The 10,508-nt window shown below is 51.4% G+C and overlaps 1 protein-coding gene across 1 annotated transcript; it reads left to right on the plus strand.

Annotated features, from left to right (window-relative positions):
• The first annotated feature begins 6,239 nt into the window (after positions 1 to 6,239).
• Positions 6,240 to 7,775, plus strand: LOC123092869 (uncharacterized). The gene is made up of 2 exons (XM_044514727.1): positions 6,240 to 7,267; positions 7,474 to 7,775. Exons 1-2 carry the CDS (start codon positions 6,349 to 6,351, stop codon positions 7,476 to 7,478), a joined length of 924 nt encoding a protein of 307 aa, XP_044370662.1. The 5' UTR covers positions 6,240 to 6,348; the 3' UTR covers positions 7,479 to 7,775.
• The last annotated feature ends 2,733 nt before the right edge of the window (positions 7,776 to 10,508 follow it).

Raw genomic sequence — 10,508 nt, forward strand, 5'->3', positions numbered from 1 at the left:
TATTAAAATATTTATACTGAATTGCAACACAAGACAATTATCTAGTTTATTAAAGACAACATGCGGAGTTTGGGAGGTAGTCCAGAAGCGGATGCAGATTGTGTTTGCACCGACGACATCTGGAAGACGAAACATGTGTTAGGTTTGTGGTTCGTGGATGGCAGGTATGGTTTCCTCCTTCGGTGTCTCAGTCGTTCTGGGGTGTCAGATCTGGGGTTCGATGGCGTGTCCGGGATGTTGCCCGGTCTGATTCTTTCAACAGCAAGGGCTTCATTTTTGATGAGCCACTTTGAAGGTCCGCAAACCTGCATATCAGTGATGGAGCTGCATCGAGCTCGGGTGAGGAGGTGATCCGTTATTCTTTTCTTGAATGGCTGTTGCGGTGGTGCCGTAGACTAGTGATGGGCGTTGGTGTCAAGCTCAGAGATGTTCTGACATCTTTTCAGTCTTGTCATGTCAATCCTTACGTGACTTGTTTTTTGATCTTTATGATATGAATGAGACACGTATTATTGTTAGACTATGTATAGCTTCTGTACCTATGTACGTATATGATACATATTGTAACACAACCATTATATATAATGAGATAAGCCACCCCTAGAGGGTTGTGCTGGTTCCCCAAAACTTATTGTCTTACATGGTATCACGCTAGGTTACGATCGCTTCCGCTTCTAAACCCTAATACCCGCACCGCCGCCACAGCCGCCACCGCCTTCACCGCCGCCGCCGCGCCACCGATCGCGCCGCCGCCATGTCGAGCGCCGCCACCACCGGTTCCACTGCTGCGGGCTTCCTTCCGGCCTCTCTTGCGGCTCTGCTCAACCTCCCACTCGATGTCGTCTCTGTTCCGGCTCCGATCGGGACAAGGAGCATCGGCTCCGTCTTCTCCACGCCGCCGGTGCCCTCGCTTGGGCATGACCTCGTGGTCCACACCGCGGCGCCGCCGTCCGCTGCGGACTCCGCAGGCGTCGTCCCGCCGCTCCTGCCGCAAGCGGATCACACTGCCCCGCTGGCGGGGTTGGCGGCGTCCGCCCCGGCCGCGGGCCTTGCGGCGTCCGCACCGGCCGCGAGCTTTGCGGCGCCCGCCCTGGCTGCGGTCCCGCCTCCTCCCGCATCGGCTTCGGTGCCTCCGGCTGCCTCCATGGTGTTTGCACCCCAGGCAGCCTCCTCGATGGGATTGTCTTCGCCGCCGCCGTTTCACTTCGGTCATCTCATCACCATCAAGCTCTCCGCCGACAACTACATCTTCTGGCGTGCGCAGGTTCTCCCGCTCTTGGGGAGTCACTACCTGCTAGGCTACGTCGATGGATCCCTTCCCTGCCCACCCGCGTTGGTAGACAGCGTGCACGGTCCGGTCTACAATCCGGCCCATCGCGTCTGGACGGGGCAGGACCAGGCGAACCTCTCCTCCATCCAGGGGTCGCTCTCGCCGGCAGTTGTCGGCCTTGTTGTCTTCGCGAAGACGTCTCATGAGGCCTGGACCATCCTTGAGCGCACCTTTGCAGCGCAGTCCCAGGCTCGTGTCTCTGCACTCCGTCGTCAGCTTGGAGAGTGTCAGAAGCTTGACTCCACTGCCACTGAGTTCTACAACAAGGTCAAGGGCCTCGCCGACACATTGGCCTCCATTGGACAGCCCCTCACCGACTCCGAGTTCAACTCGTTTATTGTCAATGGTCTTGATGAGGAGTATGATGCCTTAGTCGAGATCATCAACGAGCGGGGCAACTCGACACCCATGCTGGCACACGAGGTTTTCTCTCGGCTCCTTCTCACTGAGCAACGGGTCGAGACTCGCCGCACCAGGGGCACTGGCTCCCTCTCGGCCAACGCCGCCACCAAGGGTGGCCGCTCTTCTTCATCACCCCGGTCTCCCTTGGGGCTGCCACCGTCGCCTGCCTCGGCCCCCCCACCTACTGCGACATTACCGGGGGCTGGCGGTCCACGTGTGTGTCAGCTTTGTGGCCGTGATGGGCACTGGGCCTCCAAGTGTCATAAGCGCTTCCAGCGAAGCTTCCTTGGTCTTGGCAATGACGGCAAAGATACACGCAACAATGCCCGTCAGGTCGCCATGGCTGATCGTCCCGCGCCGCAGAAGCAACAGGGACACACTCAGTCCTACTCCATCGATCCACACTGGTACATGGACTCTGGGGCGACAGAGCATCTAACCAGCGAGATGGGGAAGCTTCACACTCGTGAACCCTATCATGGCTCCGACAAGATCCACACCGCCAATGGAGCAGGTATGCACATCTCTCATATTGGTCAAGCATCTCTTCTCACTAGACATGCCAATAGGAGTCTTCAGCTTCGCAATGTTCTTCGAGTTCCATCTGTGACCCGTAATCTTCTTTCAGTTCCTAAACTCACACGTGATAATAATGTGCTTTGTGAATTTCACCCTTTTGATCTTTTTATTAAGGATCGGGGCACGAGGGACATTCTTCTTAGTGGGCGGTTGTGCCAGGGCCTCTACCGTCTGGAGCATCCTGGTGTCGCTCGTGTTTTCAGTGGAGTTCGGGTCTCTCCGTCATAGTGGCATGCTCGTCTTGGTCACCCGGCCACACCTATTGTCCGTCATATTTTGCGTCGTCATGAGCTTCCTAGTTTGTCTAGTCATAAAGATGTAGCAGTGTGTGATGCTTGTCAGCAGGGGAAGAGTCATCAACTTCCTTTTTCGGAGTCTAGTCGTGAGGTGAAACATCCTTTAGAACTTGTGTTTTCAGATGTATCGGGTCCTGCTCAGACTTCTGTCAGTGGTCATAATTACTATATCAGTTTTGTTGATGCTTATAGTCGCTTTACCTGGCTTTACCTTATTAAACGCAAATCTGATGTGTTTGATATTTTTGTTCAGTTTCAAAAACATGTTGAACGTCTTCTCAAGCACAAAATTGTTCATGTCCAGTCAGACTGGGGGGGCGAGTATCGCAACCTCAACTCTTTCTTTCAGTCGCTTGGGATAGCTCATCGTTTAGCATGTCCACATACACATCAGCAGAATGGTTCATTCGAACGTAAGCATCGTCATATTGTTGAAGCTGGTCTTACTCTTTTGGCCCATGCATCTGTTCCGTTTCGGTTTTGGAGTGATGCTTTCACCACTGCATGCTTTCTCATCAACCATACTCCTACTCGTGTTTTAAACATGAAGACTCCCATTGAGGTTCTCCTTAATGAACAACCTGATTATACCTTTCTCAAGGTATTTGGGTGTGCTTGTTGGCCGCATATTCGTCCATATAACAAGCGCAAGCTTGAGTTTCGTTCTAAGAAGTGTGTTTTTCTTGGCTATAGCTCTCTTCATAAAGGTTACAAATGTCTTCATGTTCCCACTAATCGTGTCTATATATCTCGGGACGTCGTGTTTGATGAGCATGTTTTTCCCTTTGCCAACCTTCCTGTGTCCACTGTCGAACCACCATCCCTGCATTCATCCTCTGTTGCTTCTGACCAATTTGATGATGTTGCATACTCTCCTTTGCTGTTACCTAACCATGGTGCAGGAACCGGACGTGGAGCTCGTTTGGAGCTGTTAGAGGATTCACCATCATCATCGTCGTCTTCTGGTGGGCACGTCGATCGCCCTATGTTGCATGGCATCAATTCGCGTGCCCATGCATGGTCACCCGACGAGCCCGTCGCGCCGAGCATCTCCACTGCTCGGTCCGTTTCGCCAGCGGCCGCCGAGTCGCCTGCGGCTCGGCCCGTCACGCCGTCTTCGCCCGCGGCTCGGGTCCTCACGTCGCCTTCATCAGCGGATCGGCCCGCGACACCGGCCGCGCCACGGCCCACTATGCCGAGCTCGCCATCGGCCCGGTCTGTGATGCCGGAGTCGCCAGCTGCTTCGTCTGCTCTGCCGGTTTCGCCGGTGGGTCGGCCTTCTTCGCCAACCGAGTCCGAGGCTACCGTGACTGGCTCCTCGTCACCGGCTGACTCGTCAACGTCGCCGTCCTCCAGCCCGTTGCAGGCTGCTTCGTCGACCTCGGTGGTTCCTGTGTCCCGACCACATACACGCAGTCGCAGTGGCATTTTCAAACCTAAGGAAGGATGGTACGGTTGCTTGGTTGGCTGCTTGTTTGGCTGCTGCTGTTGCGGATCCATCTTCTGAGCCTCGCTCATATCAGGCTGCCCTACGCATTCCACATTGGCGAGAGGCTATGGAGCAGGAGTTTCATGCTCTTCTTCGTAACAAGACATGGACTCTCGTTCCTCCACCACCACGGGTAAATGTTATTGACTCAAAATGGGTATTCAAAGTGAAGAAGCATTCGGATGGATCTATTGAGCGTTACAAAGCGCGACTTGTTGCTCGCGGTTTTCGGCAGCGTCATGGTCTTGACTATGAGGACACCTTCAGTCCTGTCGTCAAGCCTACCACTATTCGGCTTCTTCTCTCCATTGATGTTTCTCGTGGTTGGTCACTTCGTCAACTTGATGTGCAGAATGCTTTTCTACATGGATTTTTGGAGGAAGAGGTTTATATGAAACAGCCGCCTGGTTTCTCTGATCCTGATCGTCCTGACTATATCTGTCGTCTTTCCAAAGCACTATATGGTTTGAAGCAAGCTCCTCGTGCCTGGCATGCCCGCCTTGCCTCTGCCCTTCGTGCTCATGGGTTTGTGCCATCTACTGCTGACACTTTGTTATTTCTTCTACAGAAGCCAGAAGTCACTATGTATCTTTTGGTATATGTCGATGATATTATCCTTGTCAGCTCTTCTCAGTATGCTGCTGATGCTCTTGTCTGCTCTCTTGGTGCTGATTTTGCGGTCAAAGATCTTGGGAAGCTTCACTACTTTCTTGGAGTTGAGGTCACTTCTCGTGCTACTGGTCTTGTCCTTACGCAGAAGAAGTACTCCTTGGAGTTGTTACAGAGAGCTGGCATGCTGAAGTGCAAACCGACCACCACACCCATGTCGTCTACCGACAAGATAACAGCTGTTGATGGTGAGCTTTTGTCTCCTGCGGATGCCACAGAGTACAGGAGCATTGTTGGTGGACTTCAGTACTTGACGATCACGAGACCAGATATCTCTTATGCTGTTAACAGGGTTTGTCAGTATCTTCAGGCTCCCAGAGATACTCATTGGGCTGCTGTTAAACGCATTCTTCGTTATGTTCAGTTCACCCTGACATTTGGTATGCATATTCGGCCGACTTCCTCTCGGGTCCTTTCGGCCTTCTCTGATGTAGATTGGGCTGGTAGCCCAGATGACAGGCGATCCACGGGGGGTTATGCAGTATTCTTTGGCTCTAATTTGATCGCCTGGAGTGCTCGGAAACAGGCTACTGTGTCACGTAGCAGTACTGAAGCTGAGTACAAGGCTGTGGCTAATGCTACTGCAGAGATTATTTGGGTGTAGTCTTTGCTTCAGGAGTTGGGTTTGTCTCAACCACAGCCTCCTATTCTTTGGTGTGATAACATCGGTGCTACATACCTTTCTGCAAATCCAGTATTTCATGCCCGAATGAAACACATTGAAGTTGACTATCACTTTGTACGGGAACGTGTATCACAGAAGCAACTCCAGATCAAGTTTATCTCATCTAAGGATCAACTTGCAGACATCTTCACTAAGCCTTTACCGCTGCCACAGTTTGAGGCTTGTAGGCGCAATCTTACCCTTCTCAGTTCTTTAGAAAGTGGCTAAGATTGAGGGAGGGTGTTAGACTATGTATAGCTTCTGTACCTATGTACGTATATGGTACATATTGTAACACAACCATTATATATAATGAGATAAGCCACCCCTAGAGGGTTGTGCTGGTTCCCCAAAACTTATTGTCTTACAATTATCATGGAAAAAAAAGACAAAGTAGTATACCTTCATAGTTGATATGTATTAGTTTGATTTGTAAGTTTAGCATTTTTGTCCATGCAAAAAAAAGGTTTAGCATTTTTGTTTGTTTATATATGTTAATTTTGAATGCCCATCCTAAAAATCCGGGACCCACTGCACGCCTGCCTTGCAGAATTCTCAAATGTGAAATGTAAACAGTTTCAAGAGTTTAGGGTGTTTAGATTTTTGGTCCTGGACCTGAAGGGTGCAATCTACAATTTTGTTGCAGCTTTCACTTTTTACAAGATGTAAGAGAGAGCGAGAATTCGAAAGAAGTGGACATGAAGACTATTGACATAATAATAATTCAAAAGAAAGCAAAAGCAAAAGCCCCTAAAAAGAAAAGCAAATGATGCCTCCCAGCTCTTCGCCAAAAGCAAGCAAGGAATCGATCCGTGCTGCTTTGTTGCTTAACTAGAATGCAGGTGTTCTTCCCACTCTCGATCTTCTTGTTTCAGCCTCCACACACTTGGCCATCTCGCAAGCCGTGACAGGGCGATCAATGGCGCCCCTACGTCCGCGCCTGGCCGCCCTGCTCGCTCTGTGCGCGTGCGCCATGGCTCCGCCGGCGGCCGCCGCCAACGTGTCGATCACGACGTGCCGGTCCTTCTGCGGCAACATCACGGTGGACTACCCGTTCGCGCTCCACGCCGGGTGCGGCCACGCGGGGTTCCGCGACCTGCTCTACTGCATCGACCGCACGCTCATGCTGCACCTCCCCTCGGGCTCCTACCGCGTCCTCGACATCGACTACGCCTACCGCGGCCTCACCCTGCACGACCCGGCCATGTCCGACTGCCGCGCCATCGACCGCTCCCCGGGCGGCCGCGGCAACGGGTTCGTCGTCGAGCCGTGGCGCGCGCCGTTCCTGGCCCCGGACCCGGACAACGTGTTCCTCCTCCTCGGCTGCCGCGCCAGCTCGCCGCTCTTCCAGGGCTTCCCCGACCGCCACCTGCCGTGCCGGAACGTGTCCGGGATGGGGTGCGGCGACTACTACGGCTGCCCCGCGTGGGACGACTACGGGCGCCGGCCGTCGGGGGCGGCGTACGGGTCGGCCGTGCCGCCCGAGTGCTGCGCGGTCTCGTGGGGCGCCATCCGGGCCGTGAACGTGAGCCGGCTCCAGTGCGAGGGGTACAGCAGCGCGTACAGCCTCGCGCCGGTGCGCGCGGAGGGGGCCGGCGGCTGGGCGTACGGCATCCGGGTGGCGTGGGCGCTGCCGGAGGCGAACCGGGGGTTCTGCGGCGCGTGCCGCGCCACGGGCGGGGTGTGCGGCCACGACGTGGAGAGCCGCGGCGACCTGTGCCTCTGCGGTGACTGGAACTCGACTTCCAACTGCGACTCCTCGGCGGACGCCGCGCCGTCAAGCACCGCCACGCCTGGCATCGCCATTGCCGCTCTTCTCTTGGCCCTTCTCGCCTCAGGTAACATATTGACGTAGTACATTTCAGTAGTCTCTTCCAGCATCTCATATATTTTTCACCATGCATTTCGCAACCTCGATCACCTCACGGTTGTGGGATTAATTGACTAACTCAACGCAGCAGGCTGATCTGAATTTGATGTTGTTTCGAGTTCTTTGTCCTTCCCATTTCATTTGCTGATACAGATGTCACTGCCTCTGGTGCAGGATGAGGGACAGAGGGAGTGTGCCTGTGAAGGCGTCATGTTTCATCCAACAGTGGCCACTGACGAGCTGTTCGTGCCGCCATGATTACCTCCGCCGTCTGGTGTACCGCTGCAATACTTTTGTGTAGACAAAAACTAGTGCGACTGAAATGTTTGTCTGCGGCATAAATCTTTGATTAGGAAATCAGTGTCATATTACATTCGAAGTATACCTACAAAACATATGCGAGTCAGAACTGGGGTATATTGTGAGCTTGCTCGATTCATCATGCTTATTCGATTTGATGTGGCTCCGTTTGCATTTGTGAGTGATGCGTTGCGGTCCTCGCGGAGGCATGAAAATATGTTTGAATATGTTTCGCCCGTATTAACGTATAAATGCATTACCTAGTTTTTTTTCCATCAGATCGGTTTTTTGGTTGCATTGGTTAGAGCATGCACTTCTACATGGTATCAGAGCCTCAAAGAGCCACACGTAAAGAGTGTTGACGTATAAATGTAGAGCTTTGCTAGACGTACAAAGACTTATATGAGTTTACGGGGTGATTTCTGATATGGCAGGCTTTAATTGGATGAAGGATGTGGGCGGGTGAAGGATGTGGGCGGGGCCCCACACAGGTGAAAATCAGGGGGGGTGAAATGGATTTATGGAAGGGTCTGTAGCAGCCTCGTAAGAGGCCGTATGTGTAGCATTTTTTATAAAATGTATTGCCTAGTCTCTTCCATTAGATCGGTTTTTTGGTTGCACTGGTTAGAGCATGCACTTCTACATGGTATTAGAGCCAAGTGGTCTTGAGTTCAAGACCCGGCTGACGCAATTAAAATTGCAGCCCACTTTCGGTCCATGTTTAGGTCTGAGGTAACCACACGTGAGAGGGAGTGTTGACGTATAATTGTATTGCCTAGTCTCTTCCATCATCAGATCGGTCTTTTGGTTGCATTTGTTAGAACATGCACTTCTACAGCCCGAAAATCAGTACCGAGCCCAAAGCAAACTGACAAAGGCCCATCAAAAGCCCAAATATGTACTGGCAGAGCTGGTGACTACTGCGGTAGCCCGACTCCTTATGCGCCACAGTTCTACAGGCTGAGTACTATCTGAAATGCTCTCTTTTAGAGGCCACGAGCAAGTCGGGTATTTCATATGTATGGTGCAATATCTTTCGTAGTTGTGATCTCTTACGGGAAGGAGTTGTGTGGAGAATTGGAGACAACTCCTCAGTTTAGGTGTGGTCTAACCCATGGATTCCTGGGGAGGACTGGATGATCGGTGGCATATACCATGGGCTGACAATAGTTTCCAAAGTAGTTGAACCAATGGATCTTATTACGGAGAGCTGGAATGTGGAACTTGTTTGCGAGCTTTTCACCGAGAAAGATGCTCATTTGATCCTCCCAATCCCTTCTAGATCGGGCATGTAAGACTTTATACCATGGCATTACGAGAAATAGGTGATATTTTCAGTCAAATCGACATATCAGCTAGGGGTCAGCATACGGGAAAAGAATCTAAATCATCTTGCTATCACATCGGTTGTTCCCAGGGGCGGAGCCAGGATTTGAGTATAGGGGGGGCCAAGTTCAATGACAGAGCTACGGTTTTGACATAGGGGCCAAGCTAAGTTCATATTTTTTTTGCAAATAAAAACAACTTTTGCTTTTATATAATAATTTGCCACTTTGACGCATTATAAAATGATTAAAAAATAACTACCATAATATTATAAAAATGTACTGTATCACTTAGGAGCTGTAGAGCAGGGTTTATTTGTATTAGTTTAAAAAAAATCCGACGATGTCAATAAAATAAAAATGAAAAATAGTTTCATCGGAAGAGAACTTAGCTGGTAAACTTTATTTTCATGTGGATTATCATGCAATGCCAAAGCAAAGTCATCTTCCATTAAAACGATGCTTAAAATCTAATCGCGAGTAAGCAGGACCGATGGCCGGGGCGTAGGAAGAAGCAAGAATTCTGGTCTCTCGAACGCCTGGCATTGATTAGCATTGATTAACTCAAGCAGTTAGCGCTAACTGCTTGAGTTAATCACGGCAGTCTTACTACGCTAGGGCCTACGAGACGTAGTAGAGGCCTGTCGGCATCTCATGGGCCTATTCTTTTTCCTGTTTTTTTAATACTTGAGACAGAGAAGGCCCAGTACGTGGCTTCTCATGGACCTTTCCTTTTCTCCAGATTGCTTGAGATTAGGGGGGGCCTATTACGTGCAAGTAGATATAATTGACACGTTTACGACTAACTAATGGGGAGTTTCCTCGATGGTTAGGGGGGTGAGGGAGTCCCGGACTAGGGGGTGTCCGGATAGCCGAACTATCATGATCGGCCGGACTCCAAGACTATGAAGATACAAGATTGAAGACTTTGTCTCGTGTCCGGCTGGGACTTTCCTTGGCGTGGAAGGCAAGCTTGGCGATACGGATATGTAGATCTCCTACCATTGTAACCGACTCTGTGTAACCCTAGCCCTCTCCGGTGTCTATATAAACCGGATGGCTTTAGTCCGTAGGACGAACAACAATCATACCATAGGCTAGCTTCTAGGGTTTAGCCTCCTTGATCTCGTGGTAGATCCACTCTTGTAACACACATCATCAATATTAATCAAGCAGGACGTAGGGTTTTACCTCCATCAAGAGGGCCCGAACCTGGGTAAAACATCGTGTCCCTTGTCTCCTTTTACCATCCGCCTAGACGCACAGTTCGGGACCCCCTACCCGAGATCCGCCGGTTTTGACACCGACATTGGTGCTTTCATTGAGAGTTCCTCTGTGTCGTCACCGATAGGCTCTATGGCTTCTTCGATCACCATCAACGACGTAGTCCAGGGTGAGACCTTCCTCCCCGGACAGATCTTCTATTCGGCGGCTTCGCACTGCGGGCCAATTCGCTTGGCCAACTGGAGCAGATCGAAAGCTACGCCCCTGGCCGTCAGGTCAGATTTGGAAGTTTGAACTTCACGGCCGACATCCGCGGGGACTTGATCCTCGATGGATTCGAGCCACAGCCGAGCGTGCCGC

This window comes from Triticum aestivum, chromosome 1B (genome assembly GCF_018294505.1).
Source record: "Triticum aestivum cultivar Chinese Spring chromosome 1B, IWGSC CS RefSeq v2.1, whole genome shotgun sequence".
NCBI classification, from domain to species: Eukaryota; Viridiplantae; Streptophyta; class Magnoliopsida; order Poales; family Poaceae; genus Triticum; species Triticum aestivum.

Bases quoted from the DNA above. Each gene is read 5' to 3' on its own strand.
- LOC123092869 (XM_044514727.1), top strand. From the start codon at position 6,349: ATGGCGCCCCTACGTCCGCGCCTGGCCGCCCTGCTCGCTCTGTGCGCG.